The sequence below is a fragment of the Carassius carassius genome, chromosome 39 (assembly GCF_963082965.1).
Source record: "Carassius carassius chromosome 39, fCarCar2.1, whole genome shotgun sequence".
Taxonomy (NCBI): domain Eukaryota; kingdom Metazoa; phylum Chordata; class Actinopteri; order Cypriniformes; family Cyprinidae; genus Carassius; species Carassius carassius.
In genome coordinates, this window is record NC_081793.1 from 8,774,029 (window position 1) to 8,790,179 (window position 16,151).

Consider the following 16,151-nt stretch of genomic DNA (forward strand, 5'->3'; position numbering starts at 1 on the left):
TTAACCTTTATGAAGTTATTCTTAAGTTTAGGAATAAGAGAAAAAGTATGTAATTCTTGAGACTACAGTCTTACTTTGAGCTTTATACATATGGGCCCTGAAGAGTTTATAAATCTGGATCCAGCAGGTTGTCGTGGCCCAGATACTGTATTTTCCGGACTATAAGTCGCACTTTTTTCATAATTTGGCTGGTCCTGCGACTTAGTCAGGTGCGACTTATTTATCAAAATTAATTTGACATGAACCGAGAGAAATGAACCAAGAGAAAACATTACCGTCTACAGCCGTGAGAGGGCGCTCTATGCTGCTCAGTGCTCCTGTAGTCTACCCCTAATAAACATTGAGCGCCCTCTCGCGGCTGTAGACGGTAATGTATTCTCATGGTTCTTGGTTTTAAATAAATGCGACTTATAGTCCAGTGCGACTTATATATGCTTTTTTCCTCATCATGACGTATTTTTGGACTGATGCGACTTATAGTCCGAAAAATACGGTAACTTATGCAGCACATAAAATTAAACGGTCATTCACTTGTTTGCTGGCGGGTCCGACGTAATCGGCACGTTTTAAAAACATTGTCTGTGCTCCCTCAAATGGTGAACCCACATTGTGATTAGGCCCCACAGAGACAGGCTGTTTTTCCACAGCCAGGAACTATGCAACAGCAATCTTAGCATTAGTTAACTATCGACTGGAGCTTCATGCAGCCACTGTATCTGTCTGCAGAGGCCACAACCAGAGGATGGAGTTCCTGGGAGATTCTATCATGCAGCTGGTGGCAACAGAATATCTGTTCATCCACTTCCCAGACCATCATGAAGGACATTTGACAGTGAGTATATCCCTCATCTGTTCTCCATTTCATTGTCTTTTCTTTAACTTACTATGATGCATAGTGTGACCACTACAGTAAACTCCCTGCTTACCCCTGCTCTGTAGTACAAAAAATCTAGCCATTTCAGTCTCTGTGCCCCTCTCTTCTGGTTGGTCAGCCCATATAAAACCCGGAAGTATGAAGGTAATTTGTGTTTTTTTTTTTAATTTTTTTTTAGCTACTGCGCAGCTCCTTGGTGAATAACCGGACTCAAGCAAAGGTTGCAGAGGAATTGGGCATGCAGGAATATGCGATCACTAACGACAAGACCAAACGTCCTGTTGCCTTGCGGACCAAGACTTTAGCTGATCTGCTGGAGTGTAAGTGTGACATGACACTGCAGATTATTGCAAAGGACTTCTGATTTGATTGCGAGAACAGTGAACAGACCTTAACAGAATGCTGACGGCTGAAGTATACTTTGGTCTTTATTGTCTGAATTGCTACAAAATGTTCTGTCTTTTTTTTCTCCCCAGCATTCATTGCAGCTCTTTACATAGATAAAGACCTGGAGTTTGTGCACACATTTATGAATGTTTGCTTTTTCCCACGACTCAAGGTATGGCAAATTTTATTTTATTTTATTTTTTTCGAAACCCATGTTTATATGCCAGCACTTCTATCATTATAAGCAAGAATTATGAAATGGCCCAATGTCAGAGGCACCTAGTGGAAAAATAGCATTAATTGAAAAGAATAAGGTGACATTTAAAAAGGTCATCATGGTCTTGAATTCTGACAGGGCTGTTTTTAGTCTTCTGTGTGTGTACATTTGCATAAGATATCATGTTATTACAGCATCTTGTGCCGTGAATGCTCATTTAATAAAATAATATGGTAATATAGCAGCCAGTTCTTGTCAAAAAGGAAAAGCTCTTTTTTTTCTCTCTCTGAAAATTCTCAGTATTCATCAAACTGAGAATAGACTGATTTAGACACCCTCAACATGATAAAAGTGCATTAAATGATATAAAATCACTCTTGATTCAGCACGGCTGGTGAAAAAAAAAATGCTAGAACAGGATTCCCAGTGAATCTGTCGCCACTTATTGTGTAAGCATTGAAAAGTTTGTAAACACTGGGATTGATCTAAAGAAAATCATCATGTAAAAGTTATGTTTTCCATGTCTGGTTTTAGTCTACAGTCGTGGCCAAAAGTTTTGGAATTACAGTTGTGGCCAAAAGTTTTGAGAAATACATAAATATTGGAAATTGGAAAAGTTGCTGCTTAAGTTTTTATAATAGCAATTTGCATATACTCCAGAATGTTATGAAGAGTGATCAGATGAATTGCATAGTCCTTCTTTGGCATGAAAATTAACTTAATCCCAAAAAAACCTTTCCACTGCATTTCATTGCTGTCATTAAAGGACCTGCTGAGATCATTTCAGTAATCGTCTTGTTAACTCAGGTGAGAATGTTGACGAGCACAAGGCTGGAGATCATTATGTCAGGCTGATTGGGTTAGAATGGCAGACTTGACATGTTAAAAGGAGGATGATGCTTGAAATCATTGTTCTTCCATTGTTAACCATGGTGACCTGCAAAGAAACGCGTGCAGCCATCATTACGTTGCATAAAAATGGCTTCACAGGCAAGGATATTGTGGCTACTAAGATTGCACCTAAATCAACAATTTATAGGATCATCAAGAACTTCAAGGAAAGAGGTTCAATTCTTGTAAAGAAGGCTTCAGGGCGTCCAAGAAAGTCCAGCAAGCGCCAGGATCGTCTCCTAAAGAGGATTCAGCTGCAGGATCGGAGGGCCACCAGTGCAGAGCTTGCTCAGGAATGGCAGCAGGCAGGTGTGAGCGCATCTGCACGCACAGTGAGGCGAAGACTTTTGGAAGATGGCCTGGTGTCAAGAAGGGCAGCAAAGAAGCCGCTTCTCTCCAAAAAAAACATCAGGGACAGATTGATCTTCTGCAGAAAGTATAGTGAATGGACTGCTGAGGACTGGGGCAAAGTCATATTCTCCAATGACCTCCATATTCTCCAATGCTTGTCCGGAGAAGAAAAGGTGAGCGCTACCATCAGTCCTGTGTCATGCCAACAGTAAAGCATCCTGACACCATTCATGTGTGCGGTTGCTTTTCATCCAAGGGAGTGGGCTCACTCACAATTCTGCCCAAAAACAAAGCCATGAATAAAGAATGGTACCAAAACACACTCCAACAGCAACTTCTTCCAACAATCCAACAACAGTTTGGTGAAGAACAATGCATTTTCCAGCACGATGGAGCACCGTGCCATAAGGCAAAAGTGATAACTAAGTGGCTCGGGGAACAGAATGTTGAAATTTTGGGTCCATGGCCTGGAAACTCCCCAGATCTTAATCCCATTGAGAACTTGTGGTCAATCCTCAAGAGGCGGGTGGACAAACAAAAACCCACTAATTCTGACAAACTCCAAGAAGTGATTATGAAAGAATGGGTTGCTATCAGTCAGGATTTGGCCCAGAAGTTGATTAAGAGCATGCCCAGTCGAATTGCAGAGGTCCTGAAAAAGAAGGGCCAACACTGCAAATACTGACTCTTTGCATAAATGTCATGTAATTGTCGATAAAAGCCTTTGAAACGTATGAAGTGCTTGTAATTATATTTCAGTACATCACAGAAACAACTGAAACAAAGATCTAAAAGCAGTTTAGCAGCAAACTTTTTGAAAACTAATATTTATGTAATTCTCAAAACTTTTGGCCACGACTGTATACATCCACTGGCATGGAAGAAACCAAAACTGATATGTTTTTCCTAAAACTAAATTTTGTTAGCGGTTTGTTTTTGTATATCAAAAAAATGAACTTTTCAATGTACTGCTGTTTGATTAATTCAATTATTGTTTCAGGAGTTTATCTTGAACCAGGACTGGAATGATCCAAAATCACAGCTGCAGCAATGTTGTCTAACCCTGCGGACGGAGGGCAAAGAGCCAGATATTCCTCTATACAAGTAAGAACCTTCTGTCCATTAATGTCCTTAGATTGACCTTTTCGCCTATTTCCTCCTTCAGTTATCGGTTTAAATATATTTGCCTTGCGAAATGTATATATTAGGCCTGGCTGATAAAACGGTTATCGATATTTTACACCCTCTTCGATAATGATAGAAAATATTTTCGATATAGGCATGTGCTGCTATGAGTGATGCAGACAGCACACTCAAACACCAACTCATGCTGAATTGAGTGCTGTGCCTGCCAGTGGTGATAATGATTGTGAATAAAAAATTAATATTAGTCGAATCAAAACATTTGCATTTGAATGCAAAAATAGTAAAATCAAATGTTAGGTGTGTGTCGGAGTGGCGCACAAGATGCGATGATGATGTAAGTGACGCTTTTGCATTTTAATGTTTTGTTAGTCTATCCCATGAGATGCGCAGTTGCTGTATTGTTTATTCAAAATATTAGAGAAATATTGTAGCTCAATGCATAGAAGATCTTGATTAGGGTAAAACTGAAACCAAGCCATTCACACAGAATGCAAATTCAGATTATTTATAAGACCGACAATAACAGCCGCACAAATGTCTCACACAAGGTATGTATAGATATGTATGTGTGTGTGTGTGTGTGTGTGTGTGTAAGTATATATATATATATATATATATATATATATATATATATATATATACACATACACACACACACATACATACACACACACACACACACACAAATATATATATATATATATATATATATATATATTTTTTTTTAGTGGTGGGCATAGATTAATGTTTTTAATCTAGATTAATTTTACTGTAATCTTGGAATTAATCTAGATTAAAATGGCTCATTTGAATTCTGCCGAAGGCATTCACAATATGTGTGCTACCCAAATAAAATAATGACTAAAGGTAACGTGAAGTCTTTGAGAACGGGTTTCTCAAGACAGGTGGTGCATTAGATCAGGGGCTCATCTCCTGTTTCCAAAATGCATCACAAACTGCTTGAGAAAGCTGTAAACTAATTCCACATTGCACAAGGTGCAAACAACCTTACGCCTGTTTCACACATACCGTCTGCAGTGCGTTTGCGTTGCGTATTTTTTTTACACACCCATGTAAACATTCCAGCGTTCACACGGTTGCGGTCCGTCAGTGCGTTCCAGGAGCAGTGCGTCTGCAGCAGTGCAGCGATCGTTCACCCTACCGAGTGGACTGCAAACGTGTCCTGTGTGAAAGCAAAATCAGTATGAGTCCGTGCTGCTTCTGCACCACATACGAAACGCACACGGACTGCAAACGCACTGCAGATCCCTGTCAAATGACGTGAGCGCATTATTGTAGCGTGAAAGTACATTAATATAATGCACAAGCGCGAATCTCTCTGCTCGCGCTGAATATAATGTGCCCGAGCGTGAATCTCTCTCCTCGAGTGCGGGAACTGGGCGCGCGCTCTCAGATACACGTTGCTCTTATAAGAATTTTCTCTGGGCTCGCTCACTAAGTGTCTGCACTTAAAACGTGTTCAATGCAATAGCGAATCTCTCCTCTTTGCTTAAAGTAAGCGTGTATGAACGTGTTTTAAGTGAGAGAGATTCATGCTCGTGCATTATATTAATGTACTTTCGCGCTACAATAATGCGCTCTCGACATTTGACAGGGAAATAACGCCATACATCCACGCTAAAATGTCAAGGTGAAAGTCATCATAGCTCGCATAGTATAGACCCAGCTCCAAACCCAACTTTGAGAATAGATTAACGGCGATATTTTTTTTTTATATATATACACACACACACACACGTTTGTTTTTGTGAAAAGTGGGGACATCCCATAGGTGTAATGGTTTTTACACTATAAAAACTCTATATTCTATGGCCCTACACCTAACCCTAACCCTCACAGGAAACTTTGTGCATTTTTACTTTCTCAAAAAAACTCATTCTGTATGATTTAAAGGAATTTTGAAATATGGGGACATGGGTTATGTCCTCATAAGTCACCCTCTCCTTGTAATACCTGTGTCATACCCATGTCATTATACAGAGTTGTTTCCTGATATGTCATAAAAACAAGAGCACACACACACACACATTTATATATACACACACAGTGCCCTCCATAAGTATTGGAACAGTAAAGACAAAATAGCTTTATCTGCTGTGGAGTCAAGACATTTGCTAATATGATTAAAAAATGAATATGTGATTTTTCACATTTTATTATTAGGTCTTTTGACACATACGTGTTTTACCAAATAAAAAAAGACAGCACTTGACTAGAGTTCATACCACTATTTGATGTGAGCATAAGTATTGGAAAAGTCGCAGATCCTTTGCATGCAATCAGAGCAGTGAGTCTGCAACCCATAGACATCACCAGACTCTTGGTCTTATACTTTGAAATGCTTTTCTCCAGCCTTTAATGCCGCCTTTTCCAACTGTTGAGTTTCTGTCTTTAGTCTCCCCTTCAACTGGTGAAATTAATGTTCATTCGGATTTAAATCTGGAGATTGATTTGGGCAATCTAATGGAGGGCACTGTATACAGTATATGCAGGGCTCAACATTAACGCTTGTCCGGGACAAGTGGATATTGTAAAGGGGCAAGTGAAAGAGAATTTACTTGCCCAACCGGACAAGTAACCTAATTAAATTTTAATAACCAACAGTAACTAGGGCAGCACCAAAACTTTGGTGAGATTTGGCTCACACTACAGGAGTTTTAAGATCCTATCCGATTTTGAAATCTGCTTGCAACACACACATGAGGAGAATCTTTGCTGATTATCTTCCCTCAAATATTAAACATGCACACACTGCAAGATATCATTAAGATTATCATGCCAGAGAGATTTTTTTTTTGCGTGCTAGCTTTGTATTGCATTCAAAACTGAGGCAATTTCACTCCAGCTCTTCTCTTTCTCCTTACAGTTGTGATGCATTTTCGACACATCTTCTTCTTTCGTGTGTCGTCATCAAATGTCCAGCTCAGTAGAACTCAGCCACGTTCTCATCTCAGGTCCCACGTCGAAGAGGCCGGCCTCCGACGGTGGTTTACACAGTGGACAGGTGGTGATTATGTGCTCAGCGGTCTGCTCTGGCTCCCCACACTCACACACTGCTCTGTCCTCCAGGCCCCACTTCCTCATCGATGCTTTGTAACGTCCAACCCCAGTTCGCAGGCGGTTTAGCAGAGTCCATTGCCGGCGTGGCAGATCCTCTCCTTCAAGAGCGCCTCCAGGGTCATAGATGTAACGGTGGATTCGTGAGGGCCCTGCTGACTCCCACTCCTGCTTCCAGGCTGCCGCGAGCCATGCCTCTGTAGACAGGTCCTCAGGGATGGTGTGTGCCGCCTTGTTGTACGGGTGGCTGGACTTCAGTCTATGAGGAGGCAGTGCTATTGTGGTGGTATTGTGCAGGATATGCCAGTTGTTTCTTTGGGCTTTCCTTGCAAGAGCGAGGGTAGCAGCCTCTCGTCGGAGGCCGGCCGGGGCAATTCCCGCTAATGTTGGCAGATGGTAGACAGGGGTAGATTTCAGGCAGCCAGTTATAGTGTTTATGGCAATGTCGACTTTCCTGGCGTGTGGGATTCTGCACCAGGCTGGGGCACAGTATTCAGCTGTGGAGAAGACGAGAGCTACTGTTGATATTCGAAGCACCTTGGCAGTTGCACCCCAGCTAGTACCAGCGAGACGTCGAGTTATTGCGACCCTTGATGACACTTTGGCCGTCACTTCTTCAAGGTGTTGTTTGAATGTTAGAGATCTATCCAGGCGTACGCCAAGGTACCGTGGGGCTTGCTGGAACTCAAGGCACTTGTTATTAACGAATATGTCCAGTTCCCGTCTGGCCTCACTGTTGTTCAGGTGGTAAGCTGCTGCAACTGTCTTGCCGATGCTGAGCTGTAAACGCCACTCACGCAGGTAGGCTGCCAAGGTGTCCATGTCCTGGTTTAGGCTGGCCTGCATCTGCTCCCATGTTTGTCGTCTCGTCATAATGGCCAGGTCGTCAGCGTAACCATATTTCCGGGATGTTGTTTCCAGTAAGTCGTGGATGTAGATATTGAATAACATCGGTGCGAGGGCAGAACCCTGCGGAACACCATTCCTCAGCCTTCTAAGCCTGCTGCATTGACCGTCGCTGGTCTTTAAGGTGAAGCTGCGGTTCGTCACCATCTCAATGATGAACTTCACCATGTGCCGGTCGGGAATGATCTTTGGTAGCTTTAGATGGAGTCCGCGGTGCCAGACGGTATCGTAAGTGGCTGTGAGATCAAGCAACACTACTCCAGCCTTCTGTTTATCCTGAAAGCTGTCCTCAATGTCTTGGGTGAGCAGTGTCACCTGGTCAACCGTTGACCGACCGCGCCGGAAGCCAGCTTGTTCCCGTGGGAGTTGCGGGTCCACTATTGGCTCGATACGATTATAGATCAGCCTCTCCAGGGTTTTGAATGGGACGCAGAGCAGTGAGATGGGTCGGTAGGATTTGGGGTCTTCAGCAGGCTTGTTTGGTTTTGGAAGGGTTATGACAGCAGCGCGGCACCATATCTTCGGGAGCTTGGACCTCCGAAGGCATGTCGAGTAGAATGAGCAGAGCCATACAGATGTTCTTACACTCTGGTGAGTCACAAACTCCGGGTGGATGTAATCATGTCCTGGTGCTTTCCCTTGTTTGGTCTTACTCAAGGCAGTCTGGAGTTCAGCTGTTGTAAATTCCCCTGACAAGTTGGCGTCCAGACTAGCTGCTCTACACAGGGAAGTCACCTGGTGTGATGTTGTGCGGGCAAAGTTCTTATTAGCATCAGGGAAACAGCTGTTCTTAAGGAGCTGGGATGCGATGGCATTTGCTGTTATTGGGCACCGGGAGGTCGATGGTGTTCTTTCTACCTGTCAGCTGGTTTATTGTCCGCCACGCTTTACGGCTGGAATGGGTGAAGTCAATTGACTGAACTACTTCTGTCCACCTTGACCTTCGGGTGGCATCTAGCTTCTGCAGAAGTACCGTTGCAGATTCTTCCACTTCCTCCCTGGAGCTTGCCTGCTGGTGGACATGCAGGAGGTGGCTGCACTCTCCATCCCAGCCCGGGATGTAGTTTGTGTTAAAGCCACGGGGGATGGTTTTCCTTCCTGCCCCAAGGAGTACTCTGCAGTAGGCTGCATACCCAGCGTCCACGTCGGCGTTGTCTGGGTCTGGGAGACAGGATGATGTCTTTTCTGTCTCCTCAGTGAATGACTGCCAATTTGCCTTACGAAAGTTCCATCTCCTGACGGGTTTCCCTGCAACTGGCTGCACCAGGGATGGGACCTTTATGATGGACGGTCGGTGGTGTGAGCGGGGGAACCTATCCAGGACACATCTCTCTGGCTTTTGAGCCGTTTGCCACACAACGAAAGCCAAGTCCGGGTTGGTGTGGGTGTTCCAGCGTGCTGAAAAGAAGCTTGGAGGTTCTTTGGGGTCGAACAGTAGCAACGCATTGGCACTGGAGGCCCATTGGCTTAATGTCTCTCCATTTGGTGTAGTATGACTGTAACCCCAGTCTATGTGTTGGCAGTTAAAGTCCCCTGCATAGATGGCGGGTGCAGGTGCCGGTGGAAGTGATGTCATGGTCAGCATTGATGGTGGGGGCTTGTAGACATTGACAACCGTTGTGGTCTGCACCTTAGTGGACAGCCTTTCGATACTCGAGCCTGGTGGAGATTGGCCAGTGGCTGTCCAACTAAGGTTGTTCCTTACAAAGGTTGCAAGTCCATGCTGTTTGCTGTGGGTAGACCCAGCAAGCTGGAAACCGGGCAGTTTGAGGATGTTATCACTGTCACGGTGTGTCTCCTGGAGGAGGACGGCTGCTACTTTGTGGGAGTCAGCGAGATGGTAGATGACTTCCATTTTGGCGGTGGTAAGGCCCTCTACATTAAGTTGGAACACCGACAGACCTTGGTACTCGATGGTCGGGATGGTCACTCGTCCTGACATGGACGCACCATGTCCCTTCGGTCTCTTGCACCTCGGTCTGCCAGCTATATAATGGGCTGCCCTGATTTGTGTGCGAGCAGATCGGGAGGTGCGAGATTCGATCGGTGAACACCTCACATTACCAGATAATTGGGAGAACATCGGGACAGATCGAGGTGCTCGACAAGAAGTTTGCTCCGATTCTCGGGAGGGGGAAATCTGGGCTAAATCGGGCTAAAAATCCTGTATTGTGAGACAGGCTTAAAGAAAATAGTTCTATGCAAAGCCACAGCAGAACAGTCACAAATCTCCCAGCAGCACACAAGAGTCTTTCATTACGGAATTATTCAGCATTTTTGAACGAGTCAGTGAGCCATTCATAGAGACAGTCACTTGCTTCATTGATTGAATGAATCAGCCATTTGAACGAATCTGTTGAATCTGTGATTCACTTAAGACAGTGACTTGCAACCACCTACTGGTGGTTTAACTTCATATTTAAAAGTATCACTGCATTTTTCCAACATTTCATATTTGTATGTCAAAAAGTAAAAAATTAATCCAACATTATTTATGCATTTACAATTTTGAGTAAATTAATTTAACTAACCTCTTATCTTCATGCATCTAAATGGCACTTTCGATGCAGTTTCTGTATTTCCTCTGCAGTGGAAAGATTTCATTTGAATAGTAACAACCAAATAGTGTAGTCTTATTCTAACATAATGTATTGAACAAATACATTTAATCGGGTTATGAAAATATTGTCTTTCATAAAGTTAAAAAGTTTAACAGCAATCAGTCTAAGGCCAATATCACAAATATGCTGAATAAAGTAATACATCATAAAGCACTGATGAGACTATTGCTTCAGAATAAATTACACTTGCGCCAAAGAAAAAAAATATATATATATATTACCCCCGGACAAGTAACTTTTTTTTACTCTGTCAAGTGAACAGTGTTGTGGGTAACGCGTTACAAAGTAATGCGTTAGAGTACTCTAATTACTTTTTTCCTGAAATGTGTAACTTAACGCGTTAGTTTCGTGCGTAAGTAATCAGTAACTTCGTTATTTAAAAAAAAAAAAAAAAAAGTAATCCGTTATTTTAAGGAAAGGAAAATCTCGACTGCAGCCTGCTTTTTGTCAGACAGTAGGCCTAGGTCTACTGTGCCACCTGCGGATGTATCAGCGGAGCCGAAGCTCTGTGATCGTAAAGTCAATGGCTGTGATACGTCTGTGCCCTGCGCCTGACCCTGTGTGTGTGTGTTTTTTTTTTTTTCGAACTCCCAGCAAGATGGCAGAGAGGACAGCGTTTGGTTTATGGACTGTGTTAAAGCGAATTTAGGCTTGTGACTGTGAGTGACACTTTAATAATAATTAGTTCGGCTATTAAGCGATTTGTCATTTGCCTGTGTGGCAGTGAAGGATTTAATTCGGTTTGTTATCATTTTTGTTTGACAGGCAGCTGTTAATTTCTGTTAGATCGTTGGCTGGCTGGTTGTTCATCATTTCTAAATGGATTTAAATCTGCAAGCCTGTTTAAGGTTGTGTTTACAAGTAAGCATACTTGTACTTTGATAACTGCATTATTTAAAGTTAAAGAAAAATCAGGAGTTATCTTGTGGTGCTCATAATATACAGTAGCCTAGGCTACCCGGGCTGGGTAGGTGCGAATTTTGATAAAATACTCAGTCTCAAACCAATATCATATAATAAAATATGATGAAAAATATAAATAAATAACTATGATTACAGTGCAGCATTACCAATCCCAGCTTGTAGGCCTGCTCATATTTAAAAATATATATATAACTTTTCCAAAGTGTAAAGTGCAGCATCAACAGTTTCAGTTTTTAGACCTGCTCAGATTTCGTTATAGCGTTGGACCGATCGGAATTAAGAGCAGAATTAAAAAGGTCTGTTTAAATGCAGACGGGAGCTGCGTTTGAGTTACAATCGTTTTTTCCTAATTGTAGCGATGTTCACACTCGCGTGATGGCTTTTGAAAACCTTAGGCCGGTGACACACTGGCATATTGCACCTGTCAAACATAGTCTATTTTGCCGTCAATACTGTTGACGGTGTCCTTTATCAGTAGGCTTTATATTTATGCTCAACATGAAGTATAGATATTGTTGTCGTGAAAACAAGATCCTGGTCTGTCGGCGGTCTCCCTCTATGTCACCTACAGTAGCAGCAGCGCGCCAGCGCCGCGTCAGGCACGATTCTGGTGTGTAAAGACACAGAAAACGCGAAGCAGCCATCACGCAACTGACACACAGCAGAAACGCCCAATCACGCCACGCAGCCAGTGTGTCACCGGCCTTAGAATCAGCTGCAGGGCGGGATTTGCGCTGAACGCGGAGACTTCCGCCACTTAATATGTTCGTTTGGAAACACGAAAATGTACCTATGTTCCGCACACAAAATATTGGATTCGGTCATTCGGTACACACGTGCACCGTACCGAAAGCCCTGTACCGAAACGGTCAGGTACAAATACACGTACCGTTACACCCCTACTATATAATATACATGAAATCACTCCATAGCAGATCTATACAGGTATAGCTGGTTAAGGTGGAGGGATTCTAAAGTGCGTTGCAACTGCTACAACAAGCACTAGCTAAGTATTTGAATGTTGAGCAGCAAACTCATTGGCTGCTGATATGAAAAGAAACCTGTCAACTGCTCCATATGAATAATGATGTCATTATATCAGGATGAGTCAGAACTTATAGGCCAGCACCATCTAGATTTTTGTGACAGAACTTTGGATGTATGCTTTCTTGTCTATGTTTACTTGCTTTTACTGATGCAAGGCCACTGGTCTGAGTAATGAGTAATGTGGCCACAGATCCACTTAAGTGCTCCCGTTTTTGTTTTCATTCATCTCAACTGTGATGCTCTTCATCTTGTTTTACAGAACACTTCAGACAGTTGGACCCTCTCATGCCAGGACCTACACAGTGGCAGTGTATTTTAAAGGTGAACGAATTGGCTGTGGAAAAGGACCAAGGTACTAATACACCCAGATATTTACACTCATTGTCACATCGCTACATATCTGCTTTTATAAATGTCTGTCAAAAAGAGCTTCTGTATGTCACACTCTCAGAACTTGCTATCCAGGTCTAGCTTTATGCCAGCTAAAAGCTCTCTTGAACATTAATCTATATTTCTGTCCTGACATTTTTATCATTTGGTTGTTTCCTATTTCTAATTTCTAATTTCTTCCATTCAGTGAGAATTTACATATTGAGTTTTGATTTTGTTTATATGTTAGTGATCTGTCATGTTAGTTAAATTTCATGACATGTTTATAATAATTATCAGTAGCTCACTTATGTTTACTAATAGTAATGGAACAAAGGGAATAAGTGAAGTGAAGTGACATTCAGCCAAGTATGGTGACCCATACTCAGAATTTGTGCTCTGCATTTAACCCATCCGAAATGCACACACACACACACACTGTGAATACACACCCGGAGCAGTGGGCAGCCATTTATGCTGCGGCGCCCGGGGAGCAGTTGGGGGTTCGGTGCCTTGCTCAAGGGCACCTAAGTCGTGGTATTGAAGGTGGAGAGAGAACTGTACATGCACTCCCCCCACCCAGAATTCCTGCCGGCCCGGGACTCGAACTCACAACCTTTCGATTGGGAGTCCGACTCTCTAACCATTAGGCCACGACTTCCCTTGATAATGAAAATTTAGATAATGAAATTTAGATTTCAATTTAGATAATGAAATCTAAATTGTTTATTACAGTTGTTATTGGCATGGATGACGGCACAGAGGCATATGTTCAGTATCATATGCAATGTTGCTTACCTGAAATGTTTTGTTTTATTGCCTTTGCGAGAGACCTGCAATAATATGAAGTATTTGGAAATATTGTCAGAAATTTAAGTTAATCATTATAAGCCAGTTCTTGTGTGAACTATTGTATAAAGGCAATATCACACCAGCAAATTGTGAAATCCTAAAAATAGAAAACCTGTATAAAAACCTAGTTTAAGATTATCGTTAAACCCAAATGTATTTGTAGGATGTTTACCTGTTTTTCAGTTATTTAATTATATTAATATTAATAACATTTAAGAGTGTTTTGTTTACATGTTAAGCTTGTGTGTTTAGTTATGTTAATACATAGAACATTTTTTGGCCATCCATGAATTTTAATTTTCAACATGGCCATTGAGAGAGATGTTGATCAAGAGCCGTGCTGCAGGTTCATTGTGTCATATGTGCTTTATTTAATCATTTCATTAGAATGATAAAGATGCATTGTTTGAGTTGCTTAACATGTTAAAATGTTAATTTTATCCTGACAGTATTCAGCAAGCTGAGATGGGTGCAGCCATGGATGCGCTGGATAAATGTGAGTGACTTTGTTGCGTTTTTCACAAATGGAAATGGTTGTAGAATATTTTCACACGTTATGGGAATAAGGTGTGTGTGTCACAGTGGAGTTTTTTAATTTTTTTTTATTAGCTAGTATAATGCTAAAGGTTATGAAAGTCTTGGTTTTCTGTTATACATGTTCTTTGCCTCTTGTTTTTTGCAGATAACTTTCCTCAGATGGCTCATCAGAAACGCTTCATTGAAAGAAAGTACCGACAAGAACTGAAGGAGATGAGAAGAGAGCAGGAGCGACAGGAGAGAGATAGTGATGAAGGGTAGAAAAGCAGAAAGTGAAGGGAAACAATAGGATGCTACATTAAGTTGAGTCGTACAACAGTAAGCTTAGGAAAGCAAGAATCTTTTGTTCTGTTTTGTATTTAAATGTGTATAAATGTTTGTTAATCCAATTCATACTGCTGGTATGTTTTAAAAAGAGAAAATCTTTGCGTGAAATAAATCAAACCATCAAAATGTTTGTGTGCATCATTTGGTCAAACCACAGAGTACATCATTTAGTCAAACAGTCTTTTGTACAGTGACATTATCTAACAACATTTGATTGTGAAAAATGGCTGTTATATACAAGGCATATGTGCCACAATTAATTTAATTGATATTTAAATGGAAATTTTATAACTTGACTAGTTGACTTGTCTAACAAACCCCCAGACAAGGCAAAAACATTATTTATAAATGATCCATTTAAAATCACTTTACAAAGTTATGTGCTTGCCTTGCATTGATCATTGTTCATTAATTCAACTTATTTCAATTACTTTTAAGTGCAATGCAAGTGCATTTTCAACAGTGACAACAGTAGCCTATTTTACTGTAATATCAGTTTAGATTTACCATATTAGAAAAATAAAAAAACACTTTCAACCTGGTCAGAGAATGTAAATATTTGTAATAAAATAAACAAAAAAAAAGTACACTACCAGTGTCTAAAACTTAGGAATGTTTTTAAATTATTTGTATTATTTATTAGAAGTAGTGACCATACAAAGTCATCTTCTGAGTATGTACATCTTAACCATGCAAGGGGAAAAAATATTATAGACATGAGTCTTCTAATAAATTATAAAAAAAAAAAATTAAGCGTTATAGAAATAAAGGTGACTTGACATCCCAATCTATTTGGAGTACAACGTAAACTGGAGAATGTAAACTGGAATAAATGTTGGTTTTTGTAACCAACATACAAATAGTTTATTTCTAATAATGTGGCACGTGTGTTTTAAACCAGTTTATCTGTCTGTGTGTTTTCTACCTCAGCCACAGACACATCATGTTAATAACATGCTGCTTTGGGTGCAGGTGCATGTCACAAGTGAAGCATGCACAGGCCAGAGTGGATGTACAATGGAGCTCTTTTTTTTTTTTTTTTTGTTAGAATCAGGTAGGTGTTCCTCTAATCAGCTTCAGGTCAATCAGAGACCGTAATCTATCATGAAATCTCTGAATAAGTCAGTTCTTACTGAGGTGGTTCACTCTTTGGAAGACTTTCCTTCTCTAAGATATTGGTGTTCATGTTTGTTTCCTGAACAGTGGAAACAGTGCTGCAGATTAATTATTAATACAGCTGCAGTAGTTTGCAAATCAATGCAGCAGAAAATTCTATTTGTTAGGAAGAGACTTATGCTGCATAGAAACCTTGATGAGTTTACAGTAGGTATCTGCTATTTTTAGCAGTGCCCTATTTCTAATGGTTACGTTATTCTAGTTGCTTTCTGTTATTAGACAAAACCCTGATAAAAAAAATACCCAGACTAAATTTTCCACCACAAGAAACAGCTATAGACTTTTATTTTTCCAGTGGAAGGAGTATGTGACTTTGCACTACAGTCGTGGCCAAAAGTTTTGAAAATTACATAAATATTAGTTTTCAAAAAGTTTCCTGCTAAACTGCTTTAAGATCTTTGTTTCAGTTGTTTCTGTGATGTACTGAAATATAATTACAAGCACTTTA

The 16,151-nt window shown here is 41.1% G+C and overlaps 1 protein-coding gene across 1 annotated transcript in view; it reads left to right on the forward strand.

The window, feature by feature from the left end:
- Positions 1-14,653, forward strand: part of drosha (drosha ribonuclease III) — a 60,303-nt gene extending 45,650 nt beyond the window's left edge. Inside the window, exons 26-32 of the mRNA XM_059530633.1 lie at positions 727-832; positions 1,053-1,194; positions 1,351-1,433; positions 3,721-3,824; positions 12,702-12,794; positions 14,113-14,159; positions 14,346-14,653. Coding sequence (XP_059386616.1) covers positions 727-832; positions 1,053-1,194; positions 1,351-1,433; positions 3,721-3,824; positions 12,702-12,794; positions 14,113-14,159; positions 14,346-14,461 — 691 coding nt within the window. The 3' untranslated portion in view covers positions 14,462-14,653. The remainder of the gene's footprint in view (positions 1-726; positions 833-1,052; positions 1,195-1,350; positions 1,434-3,720; positions 3,825-12,701; positions 12,795-14,112; positions 14,160-14,345) is intronic.
- Positions 14,654-16,151: the final 1,498 nt, after the last annotated feature.